Raw genomic sequence first — 17,646 nt, forward strand, 5'->3', positions numbered from 1 at the left:
AGGAGAGGAGAGGAGAGAAGGGAAGGGAAGGGAAGGGAAGGGAAGGGAAGGGAAGGGAAGGGAAGGGAAGAGAAGAGAAGAGAAGAGAAGAGAAGAGAAGAGAAGAGAAGAGAAGAGAAGAGAAGAGAAGAGAAGAGAAGAGAAGAGAAGAGAAGAGAAGAGAAGCACACACATTGCAGAAAAAAGAACACCAAAAAAGCTGGAATTGAACAACCATTCATAAGATTTTGTTCTTTAACTTAATGCCCTATTCGTATGAGCGCTTTTTGTCAGAAATACGGAAACTAAGTCACTTTGGCATTGAGCCTAGGATGCAAAGTCCCACGGCTGTTTGCATGATATTGTATCATTTACTCTATACATTCACCTCAACTCTGAACTGGAATAGCTTCTCCCAAACTACAAGCCAGCTGAGGCCACCAAATCCAGGTATCCTACTACCTCTAGTAATAATGGAGCAATGGTTCACCCTTAAAAAACCGAAGCCTTTTTTTTTTAAAAAAACTTTGCACCACAAGGTTAATTACCGCGACTGAAAGATTAGCCCGATGCCTAAGTTCTAGAGAGAAACAATCAGGCTGTATTTCGGGGGCTGGCTCCCCAAAACAAATAAGCAAAATTAATTATTTTGACATTTAATTTCCCCACAGCATTCTAGAAATAAAGAGCGGCTATAAATAACGATATTCCTACAAGATGAAGTAAAAGTCTGATTAGCTCGCCGGCCTATCTGTTCCTAAGAATCCCAAGAAAAAAGGAGAGCCATAAAATACATCGCATTCATTTCCAACCTGCTGACTTCTAGATATTGGGGGCTTCCACTCCGAAATTTCCAGCCTTTGTGGCCAGCTAAATTTGAACAAGTGAGTGGTAGAATGCCATTTATAGCAGGGGTGGGCCATTAATTTTCTCAAGAGGCCAGATTTTTATTTATTTATTTTTATTTTAATTCCATTTATATCCCGCCCTTCTCCGAAGACTCAGGGCGGCTTACAAGCTTAGCAGTAGCCTTCATTCTATGTATATGCCTGCTTATTAGGGCTTTCACACACACACCCCAAGCGGCATTATTACAAAGTCAGCTTAATTGCCCCCAACAATCTGGATCCTCATAAGATAAGAAACTATTGCGGAGGGCCAAACCAAATCGGATTGTGTAGGTGCCTGGATCATGCACACACAAACATACATGAATTTTTTTTTAAAAAAAAATAGCAGTCTCCTTCAAAATAAAAGAAATTCGCACAGGCCAGACAGGGACAACCAAGGTCCAGGGGTGGCACCGGGGCCATGAAATGACCCAGGTCCGATCCATAAAGGTAAAGGTTTGTGTCTGCCTCTAGGGGGCAGTGCCCATCTCCATTTCCTAGCTGAGAGAGCCAATAGTCTCCTAAGACACTTCCGTGGCCAACACGGCTATATAGGCCGAAGCGCACAAAACGCTGTCACCTGCCCACCCTAGTGGTACCTATTTATCTACTCGCGTTTGCCTGCTTTGGAACTGCTAGGCGGGCAGGAGCTGAAGCAAGTTAAGAGGAGCTCGCCCCATTGCACGGCGCTCAGGCCTTGAGCTCTCCAGCTGACAAGCTCAGAGACTTTAACCACCGAGCCATCGGGCTCCCATCTGATCTATAAGAATCACATTTATAACACCAGATTATTGAAACATCTGGAAATTTGGATTACATTCAATTACAAGCTTAAATCAAACCATTTTTGACGATGTAACAGAGGGGTTTGTTGTTTTTTTTCAAAAAATGTTCAGGTTTTTTTTTAAAAAAAAAAGTCAAGATGATGATGGTGATGATGATAATTATATGGAGGATGAGGAGGAGGAGGAGGAAGAGGAGGAGGAGGAGGAGGAGGAAGAAGAGGAGGAGGAGGATTATTTCATGTTTAATGAAACCAGGGTCAATATAATACTGCTTGGGTGATGTATCTCCTCTCTGGAGTAAATTGTAACTTTCCTTACTTAATACGTTCTAAATAGGGACAAGCAAAACTGACCAAAGATGTGGATTTAGCTAAATTTCTGAGCACAGCCTCTTGGCTTTATTCTTGTAAGGATATCCCAAAAAACTGAAACAAATGCAAAAACTTTCACACACGTTATTTTATAGAACTCATCACAGAAGATATTATAGCCCCAAAATATAGTTTGGCCCACATTTTGCTGGTTATTGTTGGATTCGAATGCGTGCTGCGAAATGCCCCGCATGAGAGGGGGAAAAAACAATCTGTACCTGAACATTTGGAAATGTGTTATTTGTGTTATTCCAGCCCGTTATGTTGGCAATGAATAAAAACGTGTCCCATTTTGCATCACTTAAAATAACGTGATAATGACTCATTAGCTTGCTCCTTTTAACCTGTCAATCCCCTACTTCAGTTCCTTTCTTCTCGCTTTAATTTTCAAGTTTCTGTATTATGTAGCTACAAGCCGAATAACATTTCGAGAATAAAATCCCGTTGACCTGCCTGCCTCCCTGTCAGTCAATCCAACTTAATGACAATTGCAACCTTCCGGATACATTTTTAACCACCTCCAGCTTAAATAAGTAATTGTGATAAATAAATGATACTTCGTTTTCAGATTCTTGCTTTAGCCTAAATAAGCGAAATAGGATCACTTAGGTTTCTCATTTCTAACAGGGCTACTAAACTTGTTACTTATCTTCTCTTATTTTATTAATAATAGTTGGCTTTTAGGAAATTATAATCCTATATTTAAGAAACGAGTTTGTTCACTCTTAAATCATGGTGTGTGTGTTTTTTCCTACAGTCTTATCACTTTTAAACTCTTGCCTATATTCCCCTTTGATTCGCTCGTATCCTAGTTCTGCAGCACTTAGGCTAGGAAGAAAATCTTTTGAAAAGTGCAATTCAAATTTGTCTCTGAGAAAAGAAGCAAATTAGAGGTATGTTACCATTTCAGAGAAAGTGACATTTTCTTTTAAGGGATAATAATGCTATTATTATCCTCATTGCAATTTCCATCTTACAAAAGTGAGTTTTATTTTCTGGAGTAAGTTCATGAGGTTTTCGTCATCTTTCCTATTGAAAAAAAAAAGCTCTTTAGAGGGAAAATGTACTTCATCTTCGAATTGTATCTAATCTCCAGATCCTGGAAAATTGTAAAAGTTCAAGTATTTGTAATATGTTCTGCACCTTATGGGTCAAACACCTCTTCTGCCTTTTTTTCTGATTTAGATTTTGAAAAGCAGCTCCCTATAATTATAATCTTGGAGGGGGGAAAAAACAGACTTTCAAATCAGTTTTATCAAGCATCTGTCTCTGAAAAAAGTGACATGACTCTTTTTTTCACACCACCATTGTAGCTCCACCATGGTCACATGATCAAAATTCGGATGCCTGCATAGTTCTCAAGATCTATAGTTCAGAACACTGTTAATTAAAGAATTCTTAAATTCTTCCAGGAATCACATAGCAGCTTACAGTATATTCTAACAAGATACTTAAAAAAATATAATACCTGGAATGTGGGGTCTTCTTAAACCAGGGGTCTTCAAACTTGGCCCTTTTATGACTTGTGGACTTCAACTCCCAGAATTCCTCAGCCAGCCTGGCTGAGAAATTCTGGGAGTTGAAGTCCACAAGTCATAAAGGGGCCAGGTTTGAAGACCCCTGTCTTAAACTCCAGAAAACCCAAATAAAACCTCATGCAAACCGGTGTTAACTCACAAGAGGCAGTGATGGTTGTAGATCTTTCCAGCTGGGGATTATTATTATTTTTATTGGTAATTTAACTGAATATTGTATCATACTAAATACTAGGAGTGTTTTGATTTATTCACTGGATACACTGAATTGTGCTTTTGAAGGAAAGTTCCTAGAAGAGTAAAAAGCAGGAAAGTAGCTTTAACTAGGAAGCACAGAAAATGACCACGTGCTGGATGGCACCCTGTGCATTCTAAAATGAATAACTAATATCAGGCTTCCTTCCTGATTTAATAGGCCAAGAATATAGTTTTAACCCTGCGTGTTTCTTCAAAGCCAAAGACATTCAGACACCCATTTAGGAGTTCATCTTATGAGTCAGGTCATTTGAACTACGCAGCCTTAGTATGCTTAGTTTTCACCGTCTCCTCTCTCCAGGGACACAAATTTTTGCAAGCTGCACATCAAACCTTCCAACAGTTGTAAAAGTAGCTTTTTCTCAAAAGAGAAAAGCAGCGTGTTGCAAGCTCCACCTTTTAGGCATGGCATGGCCACACAACAAGGCGTCCACGCCAGCACCGCTAAAATAGGTGGCACCACAACACAGTGTTTGTCATTCTTCCCTGCGGATAGCGCTGCATTTCGGCACGGCCCAAGGCTAATTAAAAAAAGCACATCCTCAGCAATCCCCGGGCTGCAGCAGAGACGTGTTAAAGCCATGCACCACAACACTATAAGCCTCCAGAATCCGTAACTGATAAATGGATCAGTAGGATCTGCTAAGCTGCTCATGGATTAGCTGCATCGCCATGAGCCGAGACGGGAGCTAGTTTTTCAGTGTGTCTCTAAGGGAAGGCCACATCCCACCGGCTTCTGCATTACCATTATCAGGGTTCGTTAACATCCTACTTGCACTGGAGACAGTCTTTCCAATGTCGGCCAACGAACGGAGATTGGATTTCTTGGTTTGATGATGATGTTTCCTGAGCAGCGTGTAGATGACTTTATCCTTCATGTCTTGTTTCAGCAACCCAGTGTCAATCTGGTTGTCAACAACCATCTCTGTGAAGTGAAGAGAGTTTAATGACGACATGCATATATTACATTGCCACAAAATAACTGCCTGGGCAAATTTACGGCAGGAGTTCCCAACCCCCGGTCCGTGGACCGGTACCGGGCCATGGCATGCCAGCAACCAGTCTGCACAAACAAGCAAAGCTCCATCCGTGGGATGCAGGCAACACACAAAACCACACACCTCCAGTCTGTGGAAAAACCTCTCTCCACGGAACCGGTCCCTGGTGCCCAAAAGATTGAGGACCTCTAATTTACGGTGCAAACTAGACCGTTTCTTCGCATATCAAAATTCAGCTGCCCCAAAATTGGAATTATCACGTCTATCACCTCTGTAATCAGCCCTGTCACACTATCGTGGAATATTATTCTTTCATATTTTTATATTTTATATATTAAACTTATATTAAGAAGAGATTGGACAGCCATTTGCCCGGAAATGATATAGGGCAGTGATGGCGAAACTTTTGGAGACCAAGTGCCCAAACTGCAATCCAAAACCCACTTATGTATCATCGGGTGCCGGGTGGGCATGGCCCATTGGGTGGGCGTGGCCCATTGGGTGGGTGTGGCCCATTGGGTGGGTGTGGCCCATTGGGTGGACATGGCCCAAAGGTTCGGCGTGGTAACGGCAGACTGGGTGGGACTAAAAAGTTCAATCAATCAATTCCAACTTTGAGACATCTTTTTTTTTCCTGCGGGAAGTTGAAATTGATTGATTGATTGAACCTTTTGGTTTTTTGCACATGGTGGCGGAAGCCTAAAGCGAAAAGGTTTTATAAAACCCAGCTGAAGGCCTGGGACTGGGGCGACAGTGCACGTGCCCACAGAGAGGGCTCTGCGTGCCACTTGTGGCACCCGTGCCATAGGTTCGCCACCACGGATACAGGGTCTCCATCTTGATCAGGGGATTGGACTAGAAGACCTTTTAAGGTCCCTTCCAGCTCTTGTTATTCTTTAATATTATTCAACACATCACCTCTTTTAAGTGCACTCAAGAGGGTCAACCCAACTCAAAACTAGGAATTTAATTTATTCTATGTAATTTATGTATTTATAACTTCTGTTGTACAGCCATTCATTATTCCCAGGGCAATTTACAATAGAAATAAAAGTACTTACATACACGTACAACACCAATTGTAATAAACTTCAGGTGATATAATTTCCCCAAATCAGTCATAAGCATTAAAAAAACAAAAACAAATACCAGAATATGGTTTGGATATTTTATTCTATAGTTATAGCTGGTTGATTCTTCTTCTGCTTCAATATCTATAAACTGACGTTACTAATTTAATATTACAGTTTTTCTTTCCTCGAGGTCATTTATATTCTCCTGAGATTCCTCAGGGCGATTGAAATGTCTTCAGCATACGGAAACGCTTCGGTTTCGCTTCTTTTGCTATTAGATTGCAACTTTTCCCCTACTCTGCTCTTTTATTAAAACCTCTAGATTTTAATTTGACAAGTGGCAGCAAGTACAAATTGATTAGAAACAACGACACCTTCTCGCCTTTTGAAGAACAGAATCACTTGTTTTCTTTTACAGTTCCACGAACTGTAAACAACGGACATTAAACAAATAAATACAGGAGATGAAGCCCACTTATCTTTCTTGTTTAAGAGCGAATTGTTTTTTTGTGTTTTTTTTTAAAAGGAGAACAAAAGATGGCTTTTCTTGAAGAGAGTCCAATTGCTTTTGCATAACTCTCCTGCAAATCTGCTGAATCTGGTAGGATTTCAATAAAATCACTAAGAATGCTAAAGGTAAAGGTTCCCCCGCACATGCGTGCTAGTCGTTTCCGACTCTAGGGGCCGGTGCTCATCTCCGTTTCAAAGCCGAAGAGCCAGCGCTTGTCCGAGGACGTCTCCGTGGTCATGTGGCCGGCATGATTAGACGCCAAAGGCTCACGGAACGCTGTTACCTTCCCACCGTAGTGGTCCCTATTTTTCTACTTGCATTTTTACGTGCTTTCGAACTGCTAGGTTGGCAGAAGCTGGGACGAGTAACAGGCGCTCACTCTGTTACGCGGCACTCGGGATTCGACCCGCCAAACTGCCGACCTTCTGATCGACAAGCTCAGCGTCCTAACCCACTGAGCCACCACGTCCCTAAGAATGCTAGAGAGCCACAAACTCTGAGTTCAGCAGCTTTCAGTTCTCATAGGTGGTCTCTTTTCATGGACCACTTAAGTCTATTGAACAATGAGATTAGAAACCTAGCCTTTTTATTCGCAAATCCAACATCATATTCATAGAGCCATAGAATCACAGAGGGGGAAGGGACCTTGGAGGCCTTCTAGTCCAACCCCTTGTCCATGGTAGGAATCCTCGCATCATCTTGGACAAATCTTTTCTTGAAAACCTCCAGTGATGGAGCACCCACAACTTTAGGAGGCAACCTGTTCCACTGATTAATCGTTCTCACTCTTAGGAAATTCCTCCTTAGTTCCAGGATGGATCTCCCTCTGATGAGCTTCCACCCATGGTTTCTTGACCTGCCCTCAGGTGCTATGGAGAATAAATCAATGCCCTCTTCCCTGTGACAGCTCTTCAAGTACTGGAACAGATCTTTAGCAGTTTAGAAGATTCTCAAGAATGAGGATCTCTACGCCTCCTGATAGACACATTCATGAGCTCAGAAGATTAAACCTCTGGTCCCGGTGATCAACCCAGATTGGGTTCTCAAGAATCTTTAGAAGACCAACAATTCTTCTAAAATCTACATCAAAGATGCTATGCACGGAACACTCCTTCTCTGTTAAGACTTACCAACGACTTGAGGGAGAGTTGAGGCCTCCAGATCCAGCAGAATAGAGCCTTTCTCTATACATGTTCTCAGTTCAAACAAACTGTGAAGCGACAACGTGGCAACATGGGGCTTACTCCATCTCTCTCCTCCTTGTTCCACTTTCTCCTCAAATTTTATCCACCTGCAACGAGCAAAAGAGTGAATGAGGCTGAACCTATCTAAATGTGGATCGTGGCCTGCTGAAAATCTGGTAAAGTGAGACTAGCAGTGGTGGGATTCAGCCAGTTCGCACCAATTCAGCAGAACCGGTAGCTGATTTTTTGTTGCCCAGGCCCAGGACGGACATCCGGAAGCGGTATCCAAGCAGAGATCTGGTTGTTCACCTATTTGAATCCCACCCCTGGAGGCTAGGTTGATAGAACAAAAGCCAACCTATCACAGCAAGATTTAGGCCAATTTCACGCTTTCATTTTCCATTTATTTATTTAATCCCAGCTGCATAGCTGCCCGTGTCATATAGTGAATCTGGGCGGCATACATAGTAATAATCAAAAGTATATAAAAGCCATTGAAACAACACATTAAAATTAAAATAAAATACAAGATAAATGCAAGCAAATAAATTTCCTTAGCATTTGCAAAAAAAATAAGCATTTTTTTCCCCTTAGCATCTGAAATGAAAGCAATATAAGAGTCTAAAACAGGGGTAGGCAACCTTGGCTCTTTTATGACTTGTGGACTTCAACTCCCAGAATTCCTGAGCCAGCCACGCTGAGGGGAAAGGGAGAGGTTTCCAAGCTGAGCCAGGCTGGCTCAGGAATTCTGGGAGTTGAAGTCCACGAGTCATGAGAGGGCCAAGGTTGCCTACCCCTGGCCTAGGCCTAGGCAGCTTTATGACTCGTGGACTTCAACTCCCAGAATTCCTGAGCCAGCCATGCTGAGGGGAAAGGGAGAGGTTTCCAAGCTGAGCCAAGCTGGCTCAGGAATTCTGGGAGTTGAAGTCCACAAGTCATGAAAGGGCCAAGGTTGCCTAAGGTAAAGGTAAAGGTAAAGGTTCCCCCGCACATGCGTGCTAGTCGTTTCCGACTCTAGGGGCCGGTGCTCATCTCCGTTTCAAAGCCGAAGAGCCAGCGCTTGTCCGAGGACATCTCCGTGGTCATGTGGCTGGCATGACTAGACGCCAAAGGCGCACGGAACGCTGTTACCTTCCCACCGGAGTGGTCCCTATTTTTCTACTTGCATTTTTACGTGCTTTCGAACTGCTAGGTTGGCAGAAGCTGGGACGAGTAACAGGCGCTCACTCTGTTACGCGGCACTCGGGATTCGACCCGCCAAACTGCCGACCTTCCGATCGACAAGCTCAGCGTCCTAACCCACTGAGCCACCGCGTCCTAATAAGGTTGCCTACCCCTGGTCTAAGATCACTATATAGCTGCAGACTCAGTCCAAGGGTAAACTTTGCACGAGGCCTGTGATGAGGGTTTGTTTAATTTTGCCTTACTAAATTCAGTGAGTCCAGCTACTGCAGCTTATAAACAGTTACTGTATGTACAAATTCGGTCAAAAGGACTTCTTCAATAACCTGTTGACTTAGAAACCATGGGTTAACGCAATATGTCAGTCTCTCTCAAACTTGGCGACTTTTAAGATGGGTGGACCTCAACTTCCAGGATTCCCCAGCCAGCCTGGCCGTTGCTAAGAATTTTTGGAGTATTTTGGACATTCAGCAAGCAGGCCGCGTTTGTGGCTGTTTGCAGCATCCCACGAGCGCAATTTATGCCATTTTTGTCAAAAACTAGCATTTACTTCGTTTTCAGCAAAAAGCACTCCACGGTGAACACAACAGGTTCAATTAACAACCGTGGCTTTGGGTTAACAACTGCAGGTCCGCTTAATGACTGTGGTGATTCACTTAACGACTGCTGCAAAAAAGTGTCGTTCACGCAATGACCCACTTTATGACCTTGAGGACTTAACGACCCTTACGATCGTCAGTCGAGGACTGCCATCATCTGCTATCCAAAGTAGAAGTAGTGTGGAAATTGTGTCTCAATTTCCTTTGGGGAAAATGCAGAATTCTAGCCTCTCTCCTCTTTAAGTTACAAAACAGTAGCTGATCTGCGGGTGTGGTTGCCCAACTCCTTTCTCCAAACCAACACAACTTTCATCGGTCAAGCTGTGGTAAGAGCCAGCATAACAAAAGACGTTCTCCAACTCTCCTTGCTGTTTCAATTGCTTTAATCTTCCAGTGAAAAAGCTGAACAAACTTTATTGCTTTGTTCTTGAACAGCTCTTTGAAGCTACAGATTTGTCTAGTTACCAACCCGCCAGGGATAACTGTGCAAACATTCTCCGAAAGAACAAACCCACAAATACCAGCGCAGCAGCTAAGCGCTGACCCTTTTTTGCTTGCTATAATAGAACGAGATAAATCACCTCTGTACGGCAGTTGGAGAAAATATCTGACCAATGTATCCCATTAGCTACGGGCTAATCCAGTAATTAATTAATTAATTTTGTTTGCCACCCCGTCTCCCAGCAAGGCGACTCTACTTAACCAGGCTCTTGAAAGAAAAGCATAGAAAAGCAGAGCATTTAATGACTGTTGAATGTTACAATAACACTGGGAAAAGCCATTGGTCCTCGTGCTTGTGATCATCGCAGAATTCCCAAAGTCCCAAGGTGATCAAAATTCTGGCACTTGGAGATCAATTCATACTGCCAGTATTTGTTTAGTGCAGGGGTAGGCAACCTTGGCTCTTTTTGTGACTCGTGGACTTCAACTCCCAGAATTCCTGAGCCAACATGGCTCAGCTTGGAAGCCTCTCCCTTTTCCCTCAGCGTGGCTGGCTCAGGAATTCTGGGAATTGAAGTCCACGAGTCGTAAAAGAGCCAAGGTTGCCTCTCCCTGGTTTAGGGAAATAATAACATAGGGCTGTGGTGGTGAACCTATGGCACACGTGCCAAAGGTGGCATGCAGAGCCCTCTCTGTGGGCACAAACGCTGTCACCCCAGTCCTAGGCCTTCAGCTGGGCTTTATACAACCTTTTCATTTTAGGCCTCCACCGCCGTGTGCAAAAAAAAAAGGTTCAATCAATCAATCAATTTCAACTTCTCATGGGAAAAGAAAGATCTCGCAAAGTTGGAGTTGATTGATTGAACTTTTTAGTCCCACCCAGTCTGCTGTTACCACCGCAGCCATGCCCACCCAATTGGCCACGCCCACCCAATTGGGCACACCCACCCAAATGGGCACACCCACCCAATTGGCCACGCCCACTCAGCACCCAATGATACATAAGTGGGTTTTGGATTGCACTTCGGACACTCGGTCTCTAGAAGGTTCGCCATCACTGCCATAGGGAGTTGCCTTAAGGAGCAGAAATATTAGAAATATTAAAAAAGGCACACAGAGGGAAGTTATCTACCATCAACTGAAATTCAAGAAAAAAAATGCCTTAAGGCAAAATGAAGGAAGGTGAGTTAGGAGACCTTGGGGGGAAAAAAACAACAAGAGAAAACTGAAAAGCTAATATTTAAAGGCATTGATGTCACGGTTCCTGGACAAGCCCTGAGTCAGCGCTTCGAACAGCACTGGGTTGCCTGACCCAGTAATTTTCCCCAAAGTGAAAAATAAAAAGAGCTCAGACTTGGCAGAAAGATAAGTTATTATAACGTCACAGCAAAGTCTCAACTAAGCAAAGCAAGGTCCGTGGAATCGTTAAGCTGATTACATTCATGGCATCTTCATTAAATATTGCTTAACAGGGTCACGTCTCTGGAACAATTTATCTCTAGGCATCTCTTCCAGAGAGACTATAAATGAGTTGGAACTGGCTAAGAAATCGAATGCTTGTTTTCGTATTTGTCTGAATTAAACAACCACGGTTGCAGGAACTGGGCATGGCTAGTCTACTGAAGAGAAGGACCAGGGGAGACATGATAGCAGCCTTGGTGGAGCAGTGGGCTAATGCCTCCTTAAGTAACACCAGCTGCCTGCAATTAGTGCAGGTTCGAGTCCCACCAGGCTCAAGGTTGACTCAGCCTTCCATCCTTCCCAGGTAGGTAAAATGAGGACCCAGATTGTTGGGGGCAATTAAGCTGACTTTGTAATAATGCCGCTTGGGGTGTGTGTGTGAAAGCCCTAATAAGCAGGCATATACATAGAATGAAGGCTACTGCTAAGCTTGTAAGCCGCCCTGAGTCTTCGGAGAAGGGCGGGATATAAATGGAATTAAAATAAATATAGATAGATAGATAGATAGATAGATAGATAGATAGATAGATAGATAGATAGATAGATAGATAGATAGATAGCAGTCTTCCAATATTTGAGGGGCTGCCACAGAGAGGAGTGGGGGGGGGTCAACCTATTTTCCAAAGCACCTGAAGGCCAGACAAGGAATAACGGATGGAAACGGATCAAGGAGAGATTCAACCTAGAAATAAGGAGAAATTTCCTGACAGCGAGAACAATCAACCAATGGGACAGAAGTTGCCTTCAGAAGTTGTGAGAGCTTCCTCCCTGGAAGCTTTCCAGAAGAGACTGGACATTCTGACATTTCTGTCAGAAATGGCGCAGGGAAGCTTTTGGTTACCCAAATACAACTTACTTTGAAATGATAAACAAGAGGGACATTTTGAACACTGATGGGAAATGACAATTTAAAAGAAAGAAAGAAAGAAAGAAAGAAAGAGGAAACAGGATGCTGATTGAACATACAAAGTGATATGAAGTGCAAATGCAATTAAGATACGTTTTGGTTAGAAAAGATTTCTACACCGATATTACTGATGTTACTGGACAAATGTAACAAAGATGTTGATATTCAATTATATATCTATTAATAACAATAAGAGTTGTATTTGCCTAATCTGGAAAAACAGGTACCACCGGAAGAAGAGAGGAAAACATTGGATGCTGTAATGTTGGATCTAGGACTGAAGAAGTTAATATAGAACACTGAATTATTAATGGGCCCAGATAACACGTTGTTTATTAAGTACTTGACTGTAAAACTAGAAAATTAATAAATGTTTATTTAAAACAAGAAACGGTGTGTAGGGTCCCCTGCTTGGGTGGCTGAGGAATTCTGGGAGCTGAAGTCCACAAGTCATAAAAGGGCCAAGTTTGAAGACCCTTGGCCTACAACAGTGGTGGCGAACCTATGGCACGCGTGCCAGAGGTGGCACTCAGAGCCCTCTCTGTGGGCACGTGCACTGCCGCCACTAGCAGCTCACGCAGGTCCCTTAGGGCACCGCTGCCACTGCCCGGAGTAGCAACCCCACCCAGCACAAAGCAGGCAAAATGGCCGGCTAGCAAACTCAAGTAGAGGTGTTAGAGCATCAAGATGGCCACACCTACCTGGCCATACCCACCCAGTCTGCTGTGACCACCCTGGCCGTGCCCACCCAGTGGGCCAGAGGGCACCACAACGCTGATGCGGCCCTGGCACTTTGCAATAAATAAGTGGGTTTTGGGTTGCGGTTTGGGCACTCGGTCTCTAAAAGGTTTGCCATCACTGGCCTACAAGGTCCCTTCCACCTCTGTTATTCTAATTCCAATTAGCCCCATTTAATCTTTAAGAATATAAATAAGTAAGTGTCCTGTGGCATAGAAACCGTGGCCCACCTAGTTCAATACAAATAGCCCACAACTTAAGACCACAATTGGGATCACAATTTCCACTGCAAAGCAGAGCCTTGGGATGCTGCAACTATCCTTAAGTACAAGTTGGTTGCATGACTGCAGAGACATTGCAATGGTCGTACATGTGAGGACTGGCTGTATGTCAGTACAATCATAACTTCAAGCAGGCATTAAAATCAGGGGTCTCCAAACTTGGCAACTTTTAAGACTTGTGGACTTCAACGCCCAGGATTCCTCAGCTGGGCTGAGGAATTCTGGGCGTTGAAGTCCACAAGTCATAAAGTTGCCACGTTTGAAGACTCCTGCACTAAACGAATGGCCAAAAGTTTAGGACTAGTTATAGCCTGTTCTCCTAGTGGTCAACCATCTCCACAAGGAAGCCCATATGTCTCCCAGCAGGTGGTCTTCAGAAGAGACCCTACCTCCAATTGAAGCCGAGAATCAACGATCTCCAGAATTTCTGTAAACAAACTATTATGATGTAAAACATTAAAAAAAAAACCAGCTCATGCTTTATAACTGTTCTCTGAGTGGACAAAATATTCTAGACAGACAGATTAGTTTACACATTATGCTATCCCATGGTTTAACCATACAAACATAGAAGCAACCTAGAACTAAGGAGAAACTTCCTGACAGTGAGAACAATTAACCAGTGGAACAACCTGCCTGCAAAAGCTGTGAATGCTCCAACACTGGAGGTTTTTAAGAAGAGACTGGACAGCCATTTGCCTGAAATGGTATAGGGTTTCCTGCCTGAGCAGTGGGTTGGACTAGATGACCTCCAAGGTCCCTTCTATCATCATCATTATTATTATTATTATTATTATTATTATTATTATTATTATTATTATTATTATTATTATTATTATTATTATTATTATTATTATTATTATTATTATTATTATTAACCATTACTGAATTCACACAATAGAACTGATCCTGAACGTCAGGATTTTACAAACCCACAATGACAGGGATCATGCAACATCTCAGCCAAAACTAAATAATCAGTTGTGGCTTAATGCATTCTATAAACCAGCTTGCATCTGAGTAGCCCTTAGCACACAGGTCTGCAACCCGCGGCTCCGGGGCCGCATGCGGCTCTTTCAGCCGTCTCCTGCGGCTCCCAGTCCTCTGCCATGTGCAGTGCAAAAAAAAGTGGGACTAAAAAAGTTCAACCAATCAATTCAAATATGCAGGGTAGGTGCATATCTCACCTTGGCTCCACTCTTCAGTCAAACCCTGTTCTGCACATGTGCGCATGTACGTGCATGTGCACACATATTTTTGCGGCTCCCAGTTTTTCCTTTTGTGAGGGAACCGGTTCCGAGTGGCTCTTTCACTGTTTCAGGTTGCTGACCCCTGCCTTAGCACAACCCAGTGAAGTTGGCTACTTCTATTATCCCCATATTAGAGAATGGGATTTGAGGAAGAAAAGAGAACTTACATCTACTAAGATACAAGCTGAGGAAAGATTTGAATGAGGGAGTGCTTAATTCAGCAAATATATAGGTAGCCTCTAAAGGTAAAGGTAAAGGTTCCCCCACACATGCATGCTAGTCGTTTCCGACTCTAGGGGCCGGTGCTCATCTCCGTTTCAAAGCCGAAGAGCCAGCGCTTGTCCGAGGACGTCTCCGTGGTCATGTGGCCGGCATGACTAGATGCCAAAGGCGCACGGAACGCTCTTACCTTCCCACCAAAGTGGTCCCTATTTTTCTACGTGCTTTCAAACTGCTAGGTTGGCAGAAGCTGGGATGAGTAACAGGTGCCCACTCTGTTACACGGCACTCGGGATTCGATCCGCCAAACTGGCGACCATCTGATCGACAAGCTCAGCGTCCTAACCCACTGAGCCACCGCGTCCCTAGGTAGCTTCTATCTATCATCTAATTTATAAAAAGTTGATATTTGAAAACTATTTCAATACATTTCAACTATTTCAGCTGTTGAAAGCCAGCAGAAATGGGTAACATGGAACATGATTTTGATAGACCTTTTTCTGCTGACTGGAATGAAGCTCATCCCAACTCAGCTTTCTAAAGAGGTGTTCAAAATAAAGTGGTAAAATTGCTGTTCGGAAATGCCGTCTTGAACGTTGGACCATAAATTATCTCCATGCAGTTGAACCCCCATTATTTTAAGAAATTAGCGTGCAATACTGGTCCAGATTCTTTGACACGGGACTCACACCTTCTTTTCAAGGATAAAAAAAAGTAAAAACACCCCCCCACACACACACACACACAATCAGCCCATCGAACAGAGCTCACCTGGCCGTTTCCTTCCATTCCATCTCTTGTCCGTCCACAGGTAGAAGTTCATCCAGTTCTGTGAAGAGCTGAGGGGGTGCCGGGCTATCGTCATCTTCCCCCAAAATGAAACGGATCCGCTCCGCGGCAGGAGAGACTGCAGAGGTGAAAATACTGCGGTTAACGGACTGGAGAATAACCAAGGAAGTGCGTTTCCTCTCCTTCACCTTTTCTCCACAGCCGTTGGGTTGCTTCTGCTGGCGATGGTCTCCTCCATCTGACATGTTCACTTTGGAACGTGGGCTGTTCTTCCTCTTCTTGTTGTCCTTAAAACTTCCTAGGTACCTACGTCTATATTTCTCCCTTCTTGCACTTAAAACTTAAAAGCTTGGGGTAAAGTTCAAGAGGACAAGGGACTTTTCCCCCCACTCGTTTAAGATGGGTGTTAGCTGCAAACCCACGCAGCTCCTCGCTGAAGAAAAACCAGGAGATAACTTCTAGGCTCAACACCAATTTGTTCTCTGGTAGATGCCCGGAGAATTTTCATATTCTGATCAGCTGAGGTCCTTTCAAGACTTTTTCTTTATAGGCAAGAACCGGTTCGAGCCAAACTATCTGGGGGGGGCACCTTTTGCAGAGGAAGTGGCATCCCATTGCCAATTTCCCCTCCCTTTGTGCAAAATGGGAACTTTCATTGGCTTGCAAGGCAGCGTGTTACCCCTCTAAGACTCATTACCAATGTAAAAGGGAATATTTAACAAAGTAGACTCTTGCCTACTTTTACACAGAAGGCTGTGTGTGTTTGGTCCATTTAGTTATCCAACACGCCAGGAGAAAGAAGGAAGGAAGGAAGGAAGGAAGGAAGGAAGGAAGGAAGGAAGGAAGGAAGGAAGGAAGGAAGGAAGGAAGGAAGGAAGGAGAGAGAGAGAGAGAGAGAGAGAGAGAAGGAAAGAAAGAAAGAAAGAAAGAAAGAAAGAAAGAAAGAAAGAAAGAAAGAAAGAAAGAAAGAAAGAAAGAAAGAAAGAAAGAAAGAAATTGTACAGGAAGGAAGGAAAGTTGTACAGGAAGGAAGCAAGGAAGGAAGGAAGGAAGGAAGGAAGGATATAAAGGAAGGAAGGAAGGAAGGAAGGAAGGAAGGAAGGAAGGAAGGAAGGAAGGAAGGAAGGAAGGAAGGAAGGTTGTACAGGAAGGAAGGAAGGGCACAAGGCAATTATAGGGGATTAAATTATGTTTATATTATGTTTACATAAGTAAAGGAAATATTAATTGTGACCATGTGTTCTCAGATAAGTAGTAATTCATCGGTCTCCTTTTAATCTAAAAAAAAAGGAGGAAGTAAAATTTGGAGGCTAAATCACAAATTGCTCTGTGCGCTCTCTGTATGCTCCCAAACAAGGCTACACAGGTAGTTAGCAGGCAGAGATCTATATGACCCAGAGTAAAAGATTTGGGCAGCACCTCAACCTGAGCTTCATGATCTAGGTGTCATCAGACAATGGCTTCTTCTCCCTAGACCCATTAATCCAAAGGATTATAAATGTCTAGAGTTTGATACAGAAGACTCTTGCTGTTCTTCCAGATTTCGTTGTCTGCATTTGAGAGGAGGGAAGTAGAATCCCACCAGAAAAGGTCTGATCTATATAGGATGCATTGTTTTACTTTCTACATCTCATTTCATTCTGCGGATTGGTAATCTTCTTGAGAACAAGAGGTGATCCCTTAGCATGTGAGAAATGAAGAAATAAACAGAAGGGACAACAATACTTCTGTACCTTACATAAATTTATAAATGCAAATCATAAAATATTTGCATGCATCAAAACCAACAGACAATTAGGATCTAATGGGATTAGAAACTGGAGTCCCCCTAGGTGTGCATAATAAGTGTTAAGAGCCAGTTTGGTCTAGTGCAGGGGTAGGCAACCTTGGCTCTTTTATGACGCGTGGACTTCAACTCCCAGAATTCCTAAGCCAGCATGGCTCAGCTTGGAAACACTCCCTTTCCCCTCAGCATGGCTGGCTCAGGAATTCAGGGAGTTGAAGTCCACGAGTCATGAAGGGGCCTAGGCCTAGGCCAGAGGTAGGCAACCTTGGCTCTTTTATGACTCATGGACTTCAACTCCCAGAATTCCTGAGCCAGCATGGGGGAACTATGGCCCCTTCATGACTCGTGGACTTCAACTCCCAGAATTCCTGAGCCAGCATGGCTCAGCTTGGAAACTCTCCCTTTCCCCTCA

At 43.4% G+C, this 17,646-nt stretch overlaps 1 protein-coding gene across 4 annotated transcripts in view; it reads right to left on the reverse strand.

The window, feature by feature from the left end:
* SLC4A4 (solute carrier family 4 member 4) overlaps positions 1-17,646 on the reverse strand; it is a 212,282-nt gene that overhangs the window by 80,831 nt on the left and 113,805 nt on the right. For 2 of the 4 annotated variants that reach the window (XM_081332173.1, XM_081332174.1), the window contains exons 4-6: positions 15,431-15,566; positions 7,528-7,688; positions 4,561-4,740 (exon numbers count right to left, since the gene is read on the reverse strand). In XM_081332173.1, coding sequence (XP_081188299.1) covers positions 4,561-4,740; positions 7,528-7,688; positions 15,431-15,566 — 477 coding nt within the window. The remainder of the gene's footprint in view (positions 1-4,560; positions 4,741-7,527; positions 7,689-15,430; positions 15,567-17,646) is intronic. The other 2 variants (XM_081332175.1, XM_081332176.1) reach the window with 2 other exon arrangements.

The sequence above is a fragment of the Vipera berus genome (genome assembly GCF_964194415.1).
Source record: "Vipera berus genome assembly, chromosome: 7".
In the NCBI taxonomy this organism is placed as follows: domain Eukaryota; kingdom Metazoa; phylum Chordata; class Lepidosauria; order Squamata; family Viperidae; genus Vipera; species Vipera berus.